This window comes from Aptenodytes patagonicus, chromosome 2 (genome assembly GCF_965638725.1).
Source record: "Aptenodytes patagonicus chromosome 2, bAptPat1.pri.cur, whole genome shotgun sequence".
In the NCBI taxonomy this organism is placed as follows: domain Eukaryota; kingdom Metazoa; phylum Chordata; class Aves; order Sphenisciformes; family Spheniscidae; genus Aptenodytes; species Aptenodytes patagonicus.
Window position 1 is genome coordinate 79,685,510 of NC_134950.1, and position 21,165 is coordinate 79,706,674.

The 21,165-nt window shown below is 38.9% G+C and overlaps 1 protein-coding gene across 3 annotated transcripts in view; it reads left to right on the forward strand.

The window, feature by feature from the left end:
• The window catches only part of TENT4A (terminal nucleotidyltransferase 4A), a 61,817-nt gene that overhangs the window by 24,409 nt on the left and 16,243 nt on the right, over positions 1–21,165 (forward strand). For all 3 annotated transcript variants that reach the window (XM_076330307.1, XM_076330308.1, XM_076330309.1), the window contains exons 8-10: positions 3,886–4,012; positions 11,150–11,250; positions 11,509–11,681. In XM_076330307.1, coding sequence (XP_076186422.1) covers positions 3,886–4,012; positions 11,150–11,250; positions 11,509–11,681 — 401 coding nt within the window. The remainder of the gene's footprint in view (positions 1–3,885; positions 4,013–11,149; positions 11,251–11,508; positions 11,682–21,165) is intronic.

The following is a 21,165-nucleotide window of genomic DNA, read 5'->3' on the forward strand; positions in this document are numbered from 1 at the left end:
AGACTAATCTAGCTGGTGATACATTTTAAAGTGGTAGTTTATACTTGATCTTCATACGTAGCCTAAGATTGTTCATCTTCAGTTAGTGTCCTAGGACAGGGTAACGAGATGAAAATCTTTCCTTTGGCATCATCCGAAGAAGGGAGTTTCCATAAACATCTTGTAGCTGCCACCATTTCAGTTTCTCAAAGCAGTTGTCTTTTCTTTGATGTGTAAAAAGTGAAAGCATTCATTTAGGAGAACTGCAAAGCTAGGCACTCAGAAGTCTGTTCACAGGAACATGCTGGAGCAGGGTAGATGACATCATCCTAGAAGAGGTTTGTGCCGAGTTGGTCTAGCAGTATCCTGTCTTGGAAGACATGACTCCCGTTGCAGGTGACAAGTCTTTAATCCGTGGTTGTAAAACAAACTTGGCATTTACTCAGTAGATTGTTAGGGAAGCTAATTATTTTATGCCTTTGTGAATCAGGTGATTATCAAGGTCATTCAGTCATTTCTGATGCTCAGAACAAGAATGATTTTGATCTTGATTCAGATTGGCAGTGGCAAGACTTGCTAAATTGCAGTTTAAGACTTGGAGTTGAACCTGTGCTGCTCCCTTCATGAGAAAGGTTGTTCTTGATCCTGAATTGCTATGGGCACTAACAAAAGTTCTAAATCCTAAATTCAATGCATTTTCTTTGAAAAGAGGCTCTTCAACTTGCAGGAGTAATTATGCTTCATGTTGCTTCCTTCTTCATCTTGATAGGTCACAAATACAGGAAGTAATTAGATTTGAGATTGGCAACAACTATTGGGATTATCTGTTCTAGCCTTAGTGGCTGCCCAAAGTTATTCATTGCAGCTTTTCAGTATTGCATTAGATCCTGCAAATAGATGTGTGTGTATATAAAATATATGCCTTTATAAAAATACACAAATACCTTGAAGTTAGCATCTGAAAGAACCCCTTTAATGCTGAGTGTTGCAAAAAGGTACTTACTAGATAATAGCTTAACATAAATGGATCTGCTTCAGTCCTAGCTCATGGTCTTATCTTTACCTTTCCAGGCCATGTTCTTAAAACTGCTTCAGGTAATGGAAGGCTACCTGATGGAGTGGTAATACTGATAGTGAGCGATGGAAATCTTAGACATGCTCCTTAGGGATGAAGGGTTTGTAAGAAAGAATGAGGATTGAATTATACATGAAATCATACACCATTGTTATCTACTAATGTACATCTGAGGATTGAAGTCTGTATGATTTTTTTAAAAGAATGAGAGCATTTGGATTATGTGCTTTAACTGATCAGTCTGTAGATTGTGACAAAAGAATGATGCTCAGGTATGTAAGACGTGATCTGCTAATGAGAACGATCTCTCAGAAGAAAATCTTTTCAGGACAGCAAATGCAAATATGTGATCTTCTGGCTTCTTTAATGTGTTGCTTTCTGGATTGGGTAGGGCCACCTCTATACAGACTTGGCTGGTACAGTTCACAGTAGCTCGCGTAGTAGCTTTGGCTTCCATACCTGCTTTTCAGCTGCAGCGCAAGTCAGAAGCTCTGCAGACTGTACAATTGAATAAGATGTATTTATTCAGACATTTTTATGGACTAGTTACAGGTGCAGAATGAGGCAATCCAGGAACCTAAGTGTGCTATGGCATGAGCTATCCTGCCTCTGTTCTCAAATCTGCTTCAGTCAAGACTCATACACAACTTTGGTTTAAACTGAACTGCCTGAGTTTGCCCTAAGTGGATTAGGGAAGGCTTATGATTTCTTTTGCTGGCACAACAGTGGAGGTGGCAACAGCTGATGAAGGGAGTAACCAGCAGTTTGTAGCAGCAGTGTCTTCATTTTGGTGTAACTCCATGCAGGATGCATGTCAAATGTAGCAGCCGTAGCATCAGATTGGACTAAACTAATAAAATTCGTTTGTGTGTGTATTCTTAATTCCTGTTATGTGAATTTATAGAATCATTTAGGTTGGAAAAGACCCTTAAGATCATAAAGTCCAACCGCAGATGGAACTCGAATTTAGTGGTAGGTGCAGTTGTGTGTATTTAGCCACATGTTTATATTCCATTTCTGTACTGCTTCTCAGTTTCATTCTTTTGTATATATGTTTAGCATGTCATTATGTGGAAGGTGGCATTGTTGCAGGATGCAACAATGCGTCCTGCCCCTGGAAAACCTGTACTGAATTAATCATTGTTTTTCTAGTAGAATTAGCATTTTTGTGTTCTGTTTTCTTGACCACTGAAATACCTTGGTCTCTGTTCAGCTGCCTTTGGACTAAGTCCTTTGTGAAGTCCTCTGTTACTTTGTAGTGCAGCTCTGGACTTAACTACAATGTGTTTCTTCCTAGATTCGCTGTCCCAGACCCACATTGGTCTCTGCTTCTACTTCAGGATAGAGTCCAATTGCAAATATGCCATTTAGAGAGGCTTCTGTAATTTTGAGCCTAGTAGCTGCTGGATACTGCAGCGGTGCTTTCAGAACAAGATACTGAAGTAACTGAGTAAACAGGAAGTATTTCTTGATCAGTTTTTATTTGACCATATAAATTACTGAAGAAATTCTGTGTTCCCAAAATGCTGTTGTGTTCCCAGTCTGTTTTCATTGATTATGCTTTTCTGTTAAGTGGCATTATAGTTGGAGAATCTTGAAGGACTAAAATGTGTTGTCAAGTAGTAAAGCCAAGGCTGTTTTTTTTTTTTTTTCCCTGGATGGTGGGACCTCAGCATGTTTGTTTATAATGGCTTGCTGGACAAAATACTTCAAGTGAAGGGTTTCTCTAAAGTCAAATTCAGCCTCACTGGATTCAGTCCTCCAAAGGATAGATTCTGTCCTTCACCATCAATTTTCAAAACAGATTTTTAATTAAAACCTGTTCATGGGCCCTGATCTGATTTTCAAGCTTAAAATAAACATGTTCGGTGGTTCATCCCTTTCCAGTGTTCTCACAGCATTTCAAGCATCATTCTGAAGGAGGGAACCTTTTACTGTAAGCAGCTTTCTACCCACTCAAGTTCTAGTCTGTATTTTAGACATGCAATTTGAAGGAAGTTTTCTTTGTATTAAATTGAGTGGTGACAGTGAACCTTTGGTGTCTGGTGCCAAATATATCTACAAAAAAAACCCCAAATGTTTCTTCTGGCTAGTAATGGCAAGCTCTTTCTAGGTGTCAAATGGGAGACCAATGCTTGTACATTGTCACTGATACAGAAGCTTTAGCATGTTCTTAACTCTGCAGTTCCTCACGCATGGCACTGGATTTGGAAGGCGTTCTGCTATAAATGTCACTCATGCTTCAAGAGGGGCAGTCAAGAAGTGCCACTAACTTGATTGAAAAACAATGCTGTACAAACTTCTGGAATCATCTATGATAGATTTTTACAAACTGGTTTATCCTGTGGAGATAAATAATCTGTATGAGCTGGTTTATTAATCTGTAGTTTTGATAAGGTTAAGTAGGGGTTGATGTAAGTATACCTGGCCCTATGAAGGTAATGTGGTTGCACAAGTGGAATTTTAAGCTGAATTTGGCCTGCAGAAACTCCACTGGTAAGTGAGACATGATGCTTTAAGCTTGGTAGGTTCCCTCTTAAAAGACAGCTATAAGAGCTTTAAGCTGATGTCTGTTCTCTGTTTCTTTCAGGCACTGGTACATCGGTATTTTAAAAGTGGTAAATTGAATGCATAATGTTAAGTGTCATTCCTAAGATTAGCTGCTTTTATTGAGATAGGCACATTTAGTTGTTCCTGATATGAGTAGGATGGGCTAACCGGTTTAAACAGAGTTAAGCTGTATTGTTAAGGCTTCTGAGCTTTAAGTATGAATAATTTTCTGGTTACTGATATTAAAAAAAGATGATCTGATGACTGTCACATTATTTCAGGAAACGACGTTGGCAGAAGTTCTTACGGTGCCATGCAAGTGAAACAAGTTTTTGATTATGCCTACATTGTTCTTAGCCATGCAGTATCACCACTTGCAAGATCATATCCAAATAGAGATTCTGAGAGGTAATTAGTCCACTTTTTGAATATCCATTTGTCTGTGTAATCAATTAGGAATGTTTGGGTCTAAATAAAAGGAATATTGTTATTTATTGTTTAACTGTGGCTGTATTGAAATCTGCCCAGAAATTTAGGCTGCCCAGTGGTATGAGAGTGTAATACCTCAATGTGCAGCACTGAAATGAAGACAGCATGAGAAAACCCAGGATGAGTCCAATGTGAGGTTCTCTTAGTGTGGAAGGAAGCCAGAAGATAATTGGTCTTTCCTCAAACATTCTGCTTAAAGTATTTCAAAGGAAGGTCTGCTGGTTTAATGTTTGGTATGGTGTGTGTCTGTACTATGGCAGAAAGAAATGTGTGTGATCAAATTGCTTGTTTAGACACACTGACATGTGAGACTTTTTAAAGATAGATTAAAGGTGTATCTATTAAATGTGTACTGGCTGACAATTCTTGTTGCTGAATGAAACTTCATTCTTATATAAGTATAGATAGAACAACTTAGGGATTCCTGAAGTTTTGCTTGTGCCTTGGGTCCTGGCCTTCGTTAACTTCTCTGTGGTTCTCCAAAGGATATAGTCATTCTCTTATGAGGTGTACCTGTATTTATTACAGACATCAAAGAGTATATTTGTAAATGCATTTAATGGAAGCCTCAGATGTCATCAATATGTGTACTTCACATGTACACTTCTTACTGTATTTGGGGAAAATGTTTGAATTTTGTCACAACTTCAAACCTGGGGAGAAGTCCCAGCAGCAGTGTTCAGGTGTTGTGCATCTGACCTGTCTTTCTGCTAGTTCTGGGCTGTCTGTGCCAGTGATGCCTGAGTCTCAGAACTTGTCATGCCAGTGGCTTGCCATTCTGTCAAAGGGAGTGGTGCTGCAAGAGGAAAAGCATTCAACAAAGCCCTATATGCAAGTAGTTACCACAGCACCAATCTTGTCAATGCCAAAGGACCTGTAGGTGGATGATGAGCTGTTTGGTAACAAGTTTGTTGCAGAACCTCAACAGCAGTTCATGTGCAGTCTCAGTTTTTAGTTAAACCTGATGTGCCTGGGCAATCCAGGTGTATTTCAGATCCTTCTTCCACCTGTTAGGCAGAGTGGTCCAGGCTCTGTATAAAGACTTTTCTGGTGGTCTGACCTAAAGCCTTAGCCATCCAGGAGCCCTTTGTCCTGATCCATTTCTTACCTTTTCTAGGCTTGTTAGTGGTAAGTTAAACTGTAAACAATGGGCTCCCTTTAAGAGCAGTGACTAGCTATATGACATTTTACTAGAAGGATCAACAGAGACTAAATGAAGAACACTTGAAAGGGTAGGAACTTGCAGGAGGCTGAACTCCCCAGGCTGACTTGAGTTTATTCAGTTTTGTCATAATTGGGGCTAGCTTCCTCCTAAGTGGAATGGTTTGTTCTTGAACTACCTGGTGGGTTTGAATTTATATTGGCTCTTTCCAGGGAAAATTTCTGTGTACAGAGTCCTATTTTGTAGATGACAATCTCAGTAGATTTCAAATCTTTCTGGATAATCATCATTACTGTTTTTTTTTCAGGGTCAGTCCAACTCAGAGGAGCACAAGCCTATGTTAATTTAAGGCTTTCTAGCCAGCTGCTGCTTCTGATATTCCCAGTGTGAAAAGAGAGTCAGATTTTGGTCCTTCAGCATAGGCCTTTTTCTTGTCAATGTTCTGTAGTAACAAGTCCCACAGAATAATAAGGGGTAGATTCAAATCACTCTTACCAGTATCTTCATTCAAGCTTCCAAATATAACATCTGGAGTGTAGTGGGAGTTGAAAGCTATCTTCTGTCTGAGTGGAAACAGTAATCAGCTGAGTCCTGAAGGTAATTCTTACAGCTACAGGAATTACCTTAACACTGGTTTGTCCCCAGTCTCTCTCACCCATCCTCTTTCAAGAATGGCTCAGGAGAGGTTGATAGACAGTTCAGTAGATCTTGTAAAAGCAAAGAGAGTCCCATCATCTTGTAAGGAGGGGTTTTCCTAGTAGGAAAATGAGGACGCTGATCCATTTTTGAATCTGTACAACTTGTACGCAAGGTTAGGTTTGGTGTTGTGACTTCAGCCAAGGTCGTTGAAAATCATGATTGATTTCTTAATATTTGGGGCCACGGGGACACGAGTGTAGCTGTAAAATATAGTTGTGGACAGGATAGCTCCTGCTTAAGGGTCAGTGTCATGTGCTTTGAACAGCTTTAGTATGGTCTTTGACCATAGCCTGTCTCTAGAGAAGAGTGTGTCATCTTAAGTGAGCTAACTAAAGAAGTCTGTAAGGAGTGATATTTTCATAGAATCATTTAGGTTGGAAAAGACCTTTAAGATTATTAGGTCCAACCGTTAACCTAACACTGCCAAGTCCACCGCTAAACCAGGTCCCTAAACACCACATCTACATGTCTTTTAAATATCTCCAGGGATGGTGAATCCACCACTTCCCTGGGCAGCCTGTTCCAATGCTTAATAACACTTTTGGTGAAGAAATTTTTCCTGATATCCAGTCTAAACCTCCCATGGTGCAACTTGAGGCCATTTCTTCTTGTCCTATCACTTCTTACTTGGGAAAAGAGACTGACACCCACCTTGCTACAACCTCCTTTCAGGTAGTTGTAGAGAGCAATAAGGTCTCCCCTGAGCTTCCTTTTCTCCAGGCTAAAGAACCCCAGTTCCCTCAGCTGCTCCCTGTAAGACTTGTTCTCTAGACCCTTCACCAGCTTCATTGCTCTTCTTTGGACATGAAGTTTTAAGTTAGTGACCATTTTCCCAGCTTTATTCTGTTTCTTGATAAACCACAGGAAACCTTAGCAGATGTTTGGCAACAAGCTCTTGCTCATTGATTCACGTTCTTTGAAATAGTGGACTATCTGTTACTACCCTGTCTATGGTCTCTATTAAGGTGCAATTTCACATTATACCTTGTCTAGCCTAACTATCTGTGGGCTATCTCCTGTCAGCTGCTCTTTTTCTTCCTTCTCGGTCTGTATATTCCTGACTCTTGCCTTGGATCAGATCTAGCAATCCTGCAGTCAGAAGGTGAGTCAGATGAACTTTCTGGTCTGACTGAAACAAACACATCAATGCTTCTGTCATATCAAGAAGTTGATCTGGGCTTGTGGCTGCATGATGGGTGGATCAGAAGCAAGAGAGGCAGCAGGAGTTCATGTTTGGGGAAAGATGGGAAGAGTGGTATTGTACCACTTGACAATCATAAGTTATGCTGATCTGGATGTGACAAAGATGCATCCTTAGGTTAATACGTATGTCTGTAGATCAGGATGTTGGCTTACGTGTTGACCTGTCGCATGGTTCAGATGTGAATGTGTGCTCAGACTGCATCTCTAAGCAGCAGCGTAGCCACATTTGGGAGGCAGACGAGGTCATATGAAATGAGGAATGGAAGACTGGTTCTGCTGTGATGTGCCCTTCCAGTATAACTAAGACTTTTGAAACCTTTCTTCATTTCCTAGAGTTGCAGATTGGCACCAATAAGGAGGAACCTGTTACCAGACGTGCAGGTAGATGAGGGAAAGGGACTGTCGTGCCCACAGGCCAGAGCTCAGAGTTCGAGGAAACCTTGGCAGGGTTTTGTTACTGCGTGTCTGGAGTTGTCATTTACAGGTGATGATCTTCAAAAAAACAATAGTTTGGGCCATATATAGAGTGGTCTTTCTATCTGTGCTTGAAAGCTGCTTGGTCTCTTCCTAGTGTACAGTTCAACTGATCTAACTGCTGACAGGTCTGTATGTTCAGCTTGGGTTGCCCCTGGTTGGCCAAGATAGTCCTGGGAGCTGTCAAAGGGAATGTTAAATTTGCCTGCTAGATCTGCTGACACAGAAAGAAATGTGCTGTCTGAAACAGTCCTTCCTTTGCTTCACATCTTGAATGGTGGGTGGCTGTTGCTAGAATGCATGCTGTCTCTTAAGAGGTATCAGCAATATCAGCTTTTCCTCAACAGAGTATTTGTCTGGGTAATGGTTTTAGATTTTTTTTATCATCATACTCAAGCAGATCCTTCTCAGGTGCTCCTTAGTCTTCTTTTAGATTATATTGCCTTTCTAATACCAGGGGGATATTTCATAAGTTCAATTAAGGCCTACTGAACAGTTATTTTAACTGTTCTTTCACAGACTTGGTGTTTTTTCCCTGCTCTGGTACTCGTTCATGCGAAGCTTGGCTGGAGCTTTAGATATTTGATTTTACTGAATCTTATGTCAGCAATCTGAGCCTTTTAAGAGTGATCTTAAGATTTATTTGCATCGTAGTTGTGCTGTAATGACAGCTAGAAAGTGTCCCTGTGAACTGATGGCTTGCAGTGTGTAAAAAGAGGCGCTTCTAACCTCTTACCATAAAATAAACTAGGTATGTAAATAGCTTATTCCTGGTTTTACTTTAAGGTTTTTCCTTTAATAATTATCATAAAGGGGCATCTTTCATAGGAGAACTGTCTAATTTTCTTAACCAGTTAACTGTGTTTTTTCCACGTTTTCCAAACAAGCATCTCTGAAGAATTGTGGGAGTGTCTCATACATCTGTAGAAATTCTGGCCTCAGCCAAAAAAAGAAATGCAGAAGCATGGAATTTCCTCATACTGAAGATGGGGCAGATTAATAGGTTTTTTTGTTCCTAAGCATTTTCAGTGTTGAAAACAGAAATAAGCACAGTTTTTAAATGTTTATTTTAAAAAATTGTTCTCTGACCCTGTGGATGTGCTTGAGTCCCATACATATGAAATGGTGTTCTTTGAGAGCAGTATCTAGTTTGATCACGCTTGCTTCCTCTTTCCTTGCTGCTGTATTAAGTATATGGCAGTATAGCCTTCATCACCTTTCAGTTTCTGATGTCTCATAATGAATGTTTTTAATTTTGGTGTATGAACAATGTAGCATGGATCTGCCTTTGAACTCCTGACCTCATAACTTAGCAAATTTCTTTTTTTCTAACTTTCTACCAAAATGAGAGTTTGGGGCTTTGATCTCTATTCTCTGTGAAAGGAGCTAGTGAGAGAAGAGATTCCCAGGTTCTGTATGTGCAACTCTGCCATAATTGTTGGTGTAGCAGTAGTTTCACCCTTTATGCCTATTTGATAGCAGGCATTTTTGGTCTATCAGTCACCCAGGCTGATAAAAATACCATCCTATATCATTCATTTTCATTCTGGTATATGAAGGCATGACTATGGATTTGCTTCTGGGAAAGTACTCCAAGAAGCTTCAGACTTGACAAACTCCTTCTCCATAAGAGCTTGTGTTATGCAGTCCATGTTCATTTTCTGGTTCTAAGACCACAGCTGGTAGTAGTTGTGAAATTTATAGGTTATCCTGGAGTAAAAGCTCAAATCTTTCTGAAGGCATTCTCAGATGAAACTTCTTAGCTGCAAGATTTCCTTCTCTGTCCCGGTTCTGGAGACCCAGCATATGTATGTTTGAGTCCCGTACTGGCATTGCTGTTTTGGGAACTGCAACTTCAGGGCCACGGCTGATTCTCTGCAGTATTGGTCATCCCTGTCTTCATTTTGTCTCCTCTGGCTTAACTTCCTTTTTGAGATTGAGAAACCTGAACTGCATCGAGTAGTTAAAATGCTGTTATGTCATGGGAGTGTACATTGACAAAATACTATCCTCTGTGTTATTTGTTCCTTTCTTAATGTGCTCTACTTAGCTATTGAACTGTGGTTTCCAAAGAATTACCTGTTATAACTCAGATTTTTAGCTGCTGAGTGGTGACAATCACACCTTTAATTCCGCATGTAAAATTCAAAATTTTATTTTCCAACATGCATCGTTTTATCTACATTACATAAATAGAATGGTGGATGACATTCATTCTGTCCGTGAGGCCCTTCTGCAGCTATTGGACTTGAACTTAGATGATATTACTTGGTTCAATGTTTGGTTAAAATGCCGGACTGCCTTTTTCAGTACTAACACACTGACATGTCTTTAAAGTTGGAAGACCAAATATGGAACATGTGGTACTTGGTCCTGCATGAAATAGTAATCCCTAAGCCAGTAGGAGAATTATTGCTCCTTTAAAGGAGCTCCTATTGAATCATAGGTCAATTTATGAATTGACCTAATAAAGGTGGTCTAAATACACTTAGGCTATGTATGTCCTCCCTTCCCATTACACACCTAAACCAAAAGAAAATTCCAGTACAGGTACAACATACCTTTATGATGTGAAATACAAAAATAAGTTTTATTGTAACCGTTGAAGATTTTCAAAACTGAAATAAGATTACTTTCTCCAAGATGGTAACTTTTCACAGCCCATTTTTGTACAGTAGTCAGTCCTTCATCTATCTTGAGCGTGGAGTTTATAGTTAGTGTTTCAGCCACTAGTCCCCAATGAAAGGAAAGCTTGAAGGTTTAGCTCTCAAACAAGGACGCAACTCCTGCTCAAGAAGTACAATTCAAATAGCTGAATGTTGGGAAGGTATGTTGGAAAAATATTACTTTGTACTTGTTGATAACTAGTCACTGTTTAGCAGGACCAGGTAGGCTTTCTCTGAACCACTTACTGTCATGAATTTTCTTAAATTCTAACTTATTCTGGTTTTGGAGCCAGTCTCTTTCTTGTTTCCACTACCTCACGATCCATGGTACTTCCTTTATAATTGTGGGGATCTTACACCTTTTAAGTTGTCTTGTAAATCTGTAAGCAAGTACTAGTGAAGGTCTCTGTCTTCAGTGTGAAGGTCAGCTGGGGGGCTGGGATATTAATGTCTTCAGTGCATCCCATGACTGTTGTAATCCAGATTCTGTGGAAAAAATATTTTCTGTATGGAGAAATGCAAGAACATGTAAATTGCTTTATCAAGTACACTGGCATCTGCAGGTACATTCTTGATAATTAAGGTGCACTCCATTTAGAAATACAGAGTAAAAATCTTACCTATGTGTCAGTGCTTGCATGTTAGTATGGTAGAAGATAAGTAATATAGTAATGTAAAAATTGTGATGCTTCAGTGGATTAAATGGTGTGCTAAGGAAATGAAAATTCAAAAGGATTCTTTGGTTAGGGATATCTTAAACTGACTTTTAGCATAATTTAATTGCTTGTTGAAATGCTTGCAAATATGTAACCAATAGTCTTTGTTTAATACTTAATTGAAAAATTTTTTTAGCACATTAGGTAGAATCATCAAAGTGACCCAAGAAGTGATTGACTACAGGGCCTGGATTAAAAAGAAGTGGGGGAGCAAAATTAATTTATCACCTGAACTTGGTAGGTATTGCAAGATCTTTGAAACAAACATAAATTTTTTCTTGAATTTGATGTAATTCAAAATACTCATGTCTTGAAATTAATCACTTTCAGATATGTAGGAAAAAATAAAAGAAATTTGTAACTTTCTAACCCAAGACTAGTTTACTCTGAGCCTGCTTTTCAATTAGGTTGTTAAACTGCAGCTCTTCTTAGACCTCAAGGCCCATGTGTTTGTATTCTGTGCTCTTAAATGATACTTATGTTTTCTGTTAACAGATAATAGGTTGAAAATAAGAGACCAGATAGCTCCGTGCAATGGAGAACAGCAACAGAACAGAGACTCTGAACCATCTTACAACCAACGCTTGGCTTTGTCATTGGCTAGTACACAACAGTTATCCTCTGGCTCATCTGCCTCTTCTGTATCATCGCTCTCCGGCAGTGACATTGTAAGCTTTTTCTTTTAATGGGTTAAACTAAGAAGTGCAGAGTTTATCATACTCTTCAAAGCCTCAACTGATACAACAGCAGTTAATGAGATGCTGTCCCTAAGCTGCTACAGCAAATTAATAGCTTCCCCTGCTCAGAAAAATTACTGAAATCAAGTATTTTTTCATTAAATTAAATGGGTCTTAATTCCATCCTAAATCTTTGGTACTCTTTGTGGTGGTAGTTAAATGTAATAAAATATGAAAACCCAAGTTAACAGTAGCTAATTAAGTAGAAGAGTAGAAATATATCTTCATAAATCTTCCCATCAAGCAAAATCTCCCATTGTCAAATCCTGGTCCTTTTTTTCCACGCCCCAAACTGAACATGAACATCATATCGTGCTGTGAAGGTGAATAATATTCCTTACGGTTTTCAGCCAAGCAGTCAATTCATGTTTTAACGGTAATGGGGCCCTCATATGTAAAGTCTTGCTGTCAGCTTCCTTGTTTGAAAGTGTAATTTGAAAGTAATTGCTGGGCTTTATTGTAGCTTCCTGGAAGAGGAGGCTGTAGTCTTTTTAGGTATGTTCCCAGACTCTTAAGATTCTATAAGGTGTTTTTGTTTCGGTATGGAGTTAAATCAACAGGGAACTGGGCAGTGCAGATTATAAAGCACAAAATTGCATTGCATGGCATGAGGTGCTCATTACAAATCTACTGAAGCATTCTGTGCTAGGTAGAGGTATTAACTGGAACAAGGTGTAATACTCAGTTAACTACAATAGCGAGTAACTGGATGATGCCAAGAGAGGTCCAAGTACCTGTTTCTTGACTGCTTTCAAAAACTAGTCAAATATGGAATTAAAAGTTGGGAATTGTATTCAATAAAAAATTAATAACTTTTGAGGGACAAGTGCCTTCTTTATATGTTCTGGTTACTTTCTGTAATTCCTTTACACTACTGAATTTTCTGTGTTGAATTGTCTTTTCACTCCACCTCCAGTAAATAAGGTAAATGTAAGTTGCACTGTCTGGCTAATGGAAAAAGAACAGCATGATGCTTGCCAGTGATGCTACTAGCCATGCTCCTGGTTTGAGTATGTCAGTGAGAAAGATTCTGCTGCAATAAGTTTTATGAGAAAATGCAAATATTTGCTTAATATTGTGCACTCCCAAGGTAATGGGTGGTTAGCGGTTATGACCTCCCCTTAGTCCCATTTTGCCTGACGTTGAAGATGAAACTTCACTGCCTGATGCCAGAGAAATTAATGAAAAGTGAAAAGGAAGCTCTCAACAAGAAAGACCTGCAATCAGTTTGGGCATCCACAAAGTAAATGCAAATGCTACCCTTTTTAACAAAATAAAAAACCTTATGCCCATGTGCTTGTGACAGACCCTGGTTTAAGCCCTGGTCACTTATTGGTGTTAAGTCCTTAGTAGACTGCCAGCATGTTATCTTAACTTGGAATGGAATGGCAGGTTTCTGACAAATAACTGGTGAGTTCATCCTACTCACACTTGGATATGTGAGGGTGAGCAAGTTCTGGTTAAGCAGTCCTGAGCTGCACCTGATTCAGCAAAAGCAGCCTATTCTGCCAGAGTCAAAGAGGCTGTCCGTGGCATGATCTGGCATAATACTATGCCTAGGTTCCAGCAAGGGAACATCTAGCATGTGTGACAACTGGTATTTGTGCCAAAACTTCTGGTGCGCTGCAAATAGATATGATGCAGTGAACTTTGGTACCAGCTTCAGAACAAGGGAATATGAATATGGTGCATCTCATCACTGTAGAGTTATATATAATGTTAGCTCTGATCTTGTGGAAGGATTGTTTTTCAGGAATGATTCTGTATTCATTTAGAATATAGAAGTTCAAAGTTAATCTTCTGAACTTCTCTGATACTGAAGACTGAAAGCAAGGTACAGATTATAAAGAAAATGCAGGAGGCAGGGAGGTCCTAGATTGACGGTTTGCTGATCTCTTCCCAATAATTAACGTTTTATTTTAATAGCAAAATACTCATCCCTATGATGTCACTGTTAACCTTAAGCACAAGGTCTGCGTCAAGACGTTGTTTCTGGACATGTATTTTGCAGGACTGCAGAATATCTTTTGCTGTGCATCAACTACAAGATCCTAGCTGTCAAATTAGAGGGACTTGATAGTGTGTTTGCTTTTCAATTTACTGCTAAAGTTTCACTGGTAATAGTGATCAGCTGCACCTTGACCTTTTTGAGATCAGCCTACCAATGTAATAGAAGTCAACTTCTGTATGTTGAGGAAGAGGAAATAGGCTTGACAATTTGTGACTTTACTTGGTCATATTGCCCCTCTCTGAACTTCAGCTTCTACTGAAGTTCAAGTATTCCAGCTGTCCGTTCTAGCACAGAGGTAGCTATATTCTGAAGTCATCACATCATTGTACACAGGCCATAAGTCTGGAGGCCTTGCATATATTCGTCAATATGTCCTGGAAGCAATATTGGCGGTATATATTAAGTACGCAAGCATTATCAAAGCAGTGCAGTATTGCTCATAGGGATCCTAGAATTTTTATTAAAACCTATAGTTCAATGGTTGGTTGTAACACTAGTTAGTTTAGTTGGTTGTAATACAGCATGCTGTATGGTTTTTAAAGATTTGCTTCCTTGAAGTTCTGGCAGCATTACAGATTTTGCCTTATATTCCGTAAATATGGCTCAGCAGCTGAATAGACAAGGCTCCTGGTGTCTTGGACTTAGGGGCACTTCACAGATAGCAGTGGTTATAGATTTGTTCCAGCAGCAGGAGAACAGGTGTCAGAATAGAACAATAAAAAAGAGCAGGTTTTTCTGGAAGACTGCATTGGCATAAACCAGAGCTAACATTTAGAAGTCAGCCTATCAACTTTTGTACGTACTCAGAAAAATGGAAGTGTAGGGATGTAAGAGCTTAAAGTTACTACCCTGAGTTGTTTCCATTCCCGCTACTGCTTTCCTTCCTTTGGGGACCATACTGATGGTAACCTTTTGAAGATGAGAACTACCACTGAGGAACAAGAGAACTGCCTCCTTCAAAGACAGCCTTCTCTTTCCCCGTGTATTTTAGATGTATATGCTTTTCCTCAGTACAGCGCCTCAAATTCATGAGCATGATTGGTTTCACCTCTGCATGTCCAGGACTAGCTTGCAGGGGAACACACTTCTAGGCCACTGTCTACACAGCCCAAAACTCAGACCTGGATCTAATGAGACTAAATCATAATTTGTACAAAAAGTATACTTTTATGGATTTTCCAAGGCAGCAAAGCTATTTACAAAATGCCTTATGCTAGCACTATCTGGCTGATGAAATCCTAGTTGTGCTGTCTTTCATAAGTGTCCTAGCAAACTGCGAAATGTTAGTCACAAAAGAAAGCTTTCATAAGGACCAGTAAGTTTTGGATCAAATACTGTGTAGAAGAGAAATCTGTCTTCTGGTATCACTATTACTGTTAGTGAGATAGCTGTTCAGTTTATGGGTTTGTCTTACTGTACATGTCAATACAGTCAACACATGTCTCTGACTCTCTCACTGGCACTTCTAATGTAGTTCCTTGCAAAATACTAAGTACTAAAGTTCCTGCCCTGTTACCTCAGCTCTGTGAAGAATATAAATATTAGTGATCAGGAGCAAACTGAGGAACACATAGAAATAAACCCATGGATACAAGGAATCTGATGATCAGAATGTATTCGACTGCGCATATGTTTTTCTGGATTCTGTTAATTATCAAACTGATCTATGTAGTAAGTCTTTTCTCAACGAAGTATTCTGCTGTGCAGGTATTTAAAATACCATATGATGCCCTGACAAAAAGGCAGTATGTATTCTTCACTTATTCATGCAAACAGGTAAGTTGCAAAATACTACACATTCCCACATGATCCAACAAATGTTGAAGTGAATAATGGAAGATGCTTTATAAATATCTTTGCCATCAAGGACAGTGCAAAGTGTGTGAGTTTTTACTCTATGGGAGCAAGAGTCAAACTGTTCCACAATAGAAAATAAGCCTCTGGTGTTAGGAAATCTCACTTTAACTGTCATACTGAGTTAAGTGATTGTTATGAGAATCTGAAACCAGGTGAAATGAGCTATATTCACCCCCAGCTCTCTGCTTGTTCTGGCTAGTTGCAGATGTCAGTCTGAGAACCTAAGCAGTGACCAAATTCCTCTTGAAAATGCCTTTTTTTTTTTTTTTTTCCCCCGGGTGCTTTTTTGTTCTGGACCTGCACTCTGTAACTGGTGGCCTGGATTTCTTGTTGTTTAAGCATTGTGGAAAGCTGCTTTTTATTAGCTCAGGAAGTCCTAGAGTAGTGCTGGAGTATATCTGCTGCCTGATCAACACTCTCTGCCAAGTAAAAAATAATCCTAGGTATGTTTTTGCAGTCTCATTTTGGTCTGGTATAATTCCTGGTGCTAAGTATGCTCTGCAGTTTTGATGCTGTTATGCCAAATAAAGTACAGCATTTTATGTGACAGTGATACCTGCATATCAGTAACAGATGTAATGGCTCATACGAAAGTTTTAAAGCTCTTTTCTGTTACCTAACGGATATATAATCTCATATCCAGTCCAGCACAGAATCTCAAAGTTGTCTGTTAGAAGTTTGGATCTAAGAAATTCCATACACCTTATTTTAGTGTTTCTGGTGTTCTTTGGGCTTCTACGACAAGATTATTTTGTGAGGAGTTCTGACTTCTCAAGACTGTGCAGTCATGTCAAGGCAGTTAAAGTTTCAGTGAACAAGGTACTTGCATAGTCTAGTTTGGGGGAGAATGCAATCCTTGCCTCTATTTAACTTTTTAGCATTTACAGTATGTTCTTTCAGACTGTTCTTGAAATTTTAGCTGTAGCCATTGCTGTTTGGGCTTTATAAGAACCTTTCATCAGAATGTCAGTGCTTGATCTGCCCACCGTTCTGCCCCCGTCAGCTAGGGGATACGGTGAGCAGTACCGTAAGTGTTTTGTGGAATGTCTTTTCACTGTCTTCAAGTATTACGTATTCAGTACTTTGATTGGATGCTTACAGTGTGAGAGTAGTATATAAATATGACTGATAAGACTAATACTCATTATTCCTGTCATTCTGCTGAACGCATACAAGATCCACACTGACTTTGGAACTGTTACTTGCTCTGCAGTAATTGCGGCTTAGTACTTGAACTCAACATGCTTAATGAAGTTATCACCATCTCCCCTTCCTATTAGTCAAAGACTGTGAATTTCAGTTTATTAGCAGGAACTGTTGTACTTCCCTATTCACAGATAGAGGTGATAGAGTATATGACATATCTTGTCCTGATAAATGTTGCTTTTTTTTAAAGTGATTAAATTTGCAGGTGTAAGGCATGTGCTTATCTGCAGTAGAGGGACAGACGCTTCAGAATAGTTACTCTAACAGCTCTTCTTGTAGTCTTGTTAAATCTTTCTTAATGACTATGATTAATTTGTAGAGTTCCAGTTGAAATTGTGTGTAGGGAGAGGGGGCAGAAGGGGGTGGCCTAACAAAATTCTCAGTCTAAGAGCAAGAGCTACATAGATTTTTCTCACTTCTTTCTATGTGTCTGATTATTCTCATGTCCTAACCAAAGTAACAATACAAATATGTGTATGGATAGTTGATCATCTTTTTGTAAAAGAATGCAGATTCTGTCTTGCTCTTTTCCTGAACAAATAGAAACAAGTGCTCTAAAAAGTAGGCCTCTTAATCTTTAGTCTTTAAAGAAAGATAAGTGCTGACTTGCAGTCAGCTTGTCTCCAGATAAAGCAGTGGGCAACCCTGAGCAGAGTTGCGCAGACACAGACAACCTGATTTTACCAGGGAAAAGCATTTGATTGACATTTGATTTGTGGCATTTAAGAGTTTAAGCCTCAAATCCTTTAAAACTTTCTCCTATTCTGGCTATGCAGATTACTGACAGTTTCTGTGGACGAGAGGGGAACAAATTTTTCCAGGGCTGCTTTTGCCTGTTTTCCTCTTTCACCATATAGGCCCACATTTGCTTTTGGTTTTTTAACCCATATCTCTGACCGTGTGCTGTTTTATACTGTCTCATGCTCTCCTTCAGTTCTTCTGTCTCAGTTGCTTGAGCAGTCTTTTATCTGTATCCAATTGAAGTAAGGGTAAATTTCTGCAAAGCTGCAGGAGGCGCAATTTTGAACACAAAATTATAAAGTAATTTTGGTAACAAGTTATTCTAAACAGTGAAGGGTACAGAGAGAATGTGTAAAACAGCAAGTAAAATTGGATTTTACTGCTATGATGTCAGTAAAGTAAGGAGAGAAGCACACAGTTTTGTAAAAGTCAAGCTCAAACTCCTTTCTGATGCCAAAGGCTAGTTGTATTCTTGCAGTATCCTAACATTCTCTGCCGTGAAAAAAAACAGAGGTACCTAAGCCATTTTAGGATGGAAGAAAACCTAAATTCAATATTAACATTCTAGTATGGTATATGTTCAGCTTACATAATGAGTCCTATAATTTAGTGCTTAACTTGAAAAACACTAACTTGAAATATTACTATACTGTTAACAATACATACCAATTGAAAGCCTGTGAAATGAAAGTATTAGGAGTAACAAAGGAAATTTGAAATGACACATTTCTGGGACCTTTTTTTATTTAAGATGGCTTATCTGCAATACAGTGAGTATTGATAAAACGTGGAATAAGCCTGCAGTCAGGCCTGGCAGGATATAATGAGGTGAGGTTAAAGGGGTACTGTGCTTGTATTTAATCTTGGTAGATACTAATTAGATGACATTTTTAGTTGTCTTTCTGTAAAATGAACACTAATGCTTTTGGAGGATGCCTATTTTTCAGTTTGCTTTTGTATCCTGTATCTCTTCTTTCATTTTTCCCCTGCTGTAAGCACGATGACCAAGATTTTTTCCTTTCGTAATGTGGTTGACCTAAAGGCAGAAAAATCAACTAATTGCATCTTACTCGAGACTGTTTTGTATTGTTTATAGGCTGGCAAATGGAAATGGTGCAACTGTGTTGATGCAAATTCTTTACCCTGTGACCTCCCATAGAAGTAGAAATCTTGTTCGTCTCAATTCTACTTTATTTACACCATAGTTAAAGTTATGGCTCCACCTACCAAAACAGGAAATGGCACAAGCTGATGTGGAAGAAATTAGATGGGAGGGTGTAATCCATGAAATCACCTTGGAAGCATGTTGATTTATCAAGCAGAGTTAAGTACGCTGGGGCTAAAACCATTCCAGCGAGAGCATGCATTGAAGTTCTGCTCCTGCACGTGGCCCCAAACTATGAAATGTCTGAAGTTTTCTGGTGTTGCTTTATGTTCCAAGGAGTGTGGTTTTTACGCTTTTACTAAGCCAGTCCAGTAGTTAGATGTTCTTGCTAGGGATGTTTCTGTTCACTAGTTGCTCCTGCTTTTCTGCACTGGTGTTCACCTAATCCTGTGGTGAGCTGATTCAGAAGGTGAAGCTAGTAAAAAGGGGATTACTGTTTCTGTGGTTCACGTCCTTGAATTGGCTCATTATAATGTCAAATGCTAATGCAGGTATAATGGAGAAGGCCAGAATGGGAAAAGAGGCAAAAGGAGTAAGACTGGCAGCAGTTATCTGTTAAATCACTTTCATTGTAAGAAAGCAGAGGGGCACATGAAAAAATCTGTATAGTGTAAAGTGTTAACTATAAACACCAATTTTCTCACTATTTTCTGTTCTTTGCTTTCAAAGATGGAACACAATTTTTACTGAAGTGGTTATTGTTCTCTCACAGCTTCCAGCTCCTGAATGTTGTGGGAGAGAGAAAAAAATTGTTTAATTAGTGGGAGAAGTTTGGAGAATGGAAACAATAAGAACCTTTTTGCCAAGACCTCTGTAGTTCATTCTTAGGGGGTGGGGAGTGTGGTGTAAGAACCCAAATCTGTCACATTAGCAAGAAACTTTCATTCTATTGTTTAAGTTTTGATTTCTGAGAACTGACTTCTAGGATAGTTAGACTTTTTAACCACTGGGCCAAAACTTAAACAGACTGGGATGGTGAATTAATCTTCTTAGGCCACTCCAGCTTTTAAAAAAAAGTATTGTCTTGGAAATTGAAAGCTCTAAAATGGTAGCTATTGTCAGTCAATTGAAACTTCTCAACTGACTACATCATGAAACAAAGCAGAAGGCACCACTTCTTCATGCATTTAGAATCATGGAAAGGAAGCTTATGAGTATAATTGAGTGCACATGAAATTTGTGGAAACTGAACCTATTGTCTTGATGGATGAATGTACCAGTACAGTTTACCTTGTATCTTAAGCCTTGAGTTATTAATGGAATTGAAATAAGCTCTTACAGCCAGACCTAGTTAGTAAGGAGCTTCTGGTGAGTAAATATTCTCTTGCTGATGAGGTCCTCGGACTTTTTATAATGGCAGATGCATTTTGCAGAACAGTAAAGGATTTTTTGTTCTCTTCCGATGTCAGGAAGAGAAGTTTGGATTGTAAGATTGCTTCAGCTCTTCATCTTTCATATGACTGCAGTGCTTCACTGTTTCTGTCTAGACAGAAGGCTAGGGGATCCCATTTCTCAAGCAAAATTTGCAGTTAGGCGAGTTCCTCAGTAACACTTGAGTTTATAGGTCTCTTCCATACTCTATCTTCTTTCCAACATGAAGCTAAATTAAAGAGTCCTCAGTAATCAAGGCTATGAATAGTAGAAATCTTCCTTCCAGGTACGAAGTTCTTAGGAAGTTGAAACTGGTTTAAAGAGTATGTTTTAAAAGGGAAACTTCCCAGTAGGATAAACCTGTATCTGGCAGTCTCTCTTTGTTTCCAAAAGCATCTCTTCAGAAGATATTTTCCTTGCAGAATGAGAGACTCTGTATGATTGGCATTCATAGTAGTAGTATTCAAGAGATCAGGAACTTATCTTGGCTTTTAGTGCAGTCATTGTAGCTTTATCCCTAGATTATTTACTAGAATCAATTTAGGGATCTTACCCCTTTATTTTACATTCATCTTTTTACAATGTGACCTCTGTAGCCTTTACTCTAGTAAGGGTCAGAGCTTTTGTCTTCCAGACATGGATCTAAAGTGTCAGAGTATTACCTGTTTGCATTTACTTACTTGTAGGTCTTCTGAGCTTCTGTAATGCTTCAAGTTTGCCCACTACACTTAAGAATCCTCTCCAGAAGACCAAGTAAGACTTAATCCCTCAGTGTAGGCAGTGCTTGTGGAAAATCAGTTTTGTTCACATTAGGCTCAATTTTCTGATCACTGAGGTTAACCTTTCAGTTTGAGTAAGAAAGGTAATGCTCTTCACAAAAGGATTTTGATGCTGATGAGAAGTCAGCATATCAACTCCATACAGTAATCCTGTTAGCAATCCAGGATTGCCTCAGAAGAGAGATACAATCTACTTGTATGAGATGTGTTATCAGTAAATGACGTTGATGCAGAAGAACGTACCTATTACAAAATTAAAATAAAGCAACACAAGCTTCCTTGTGC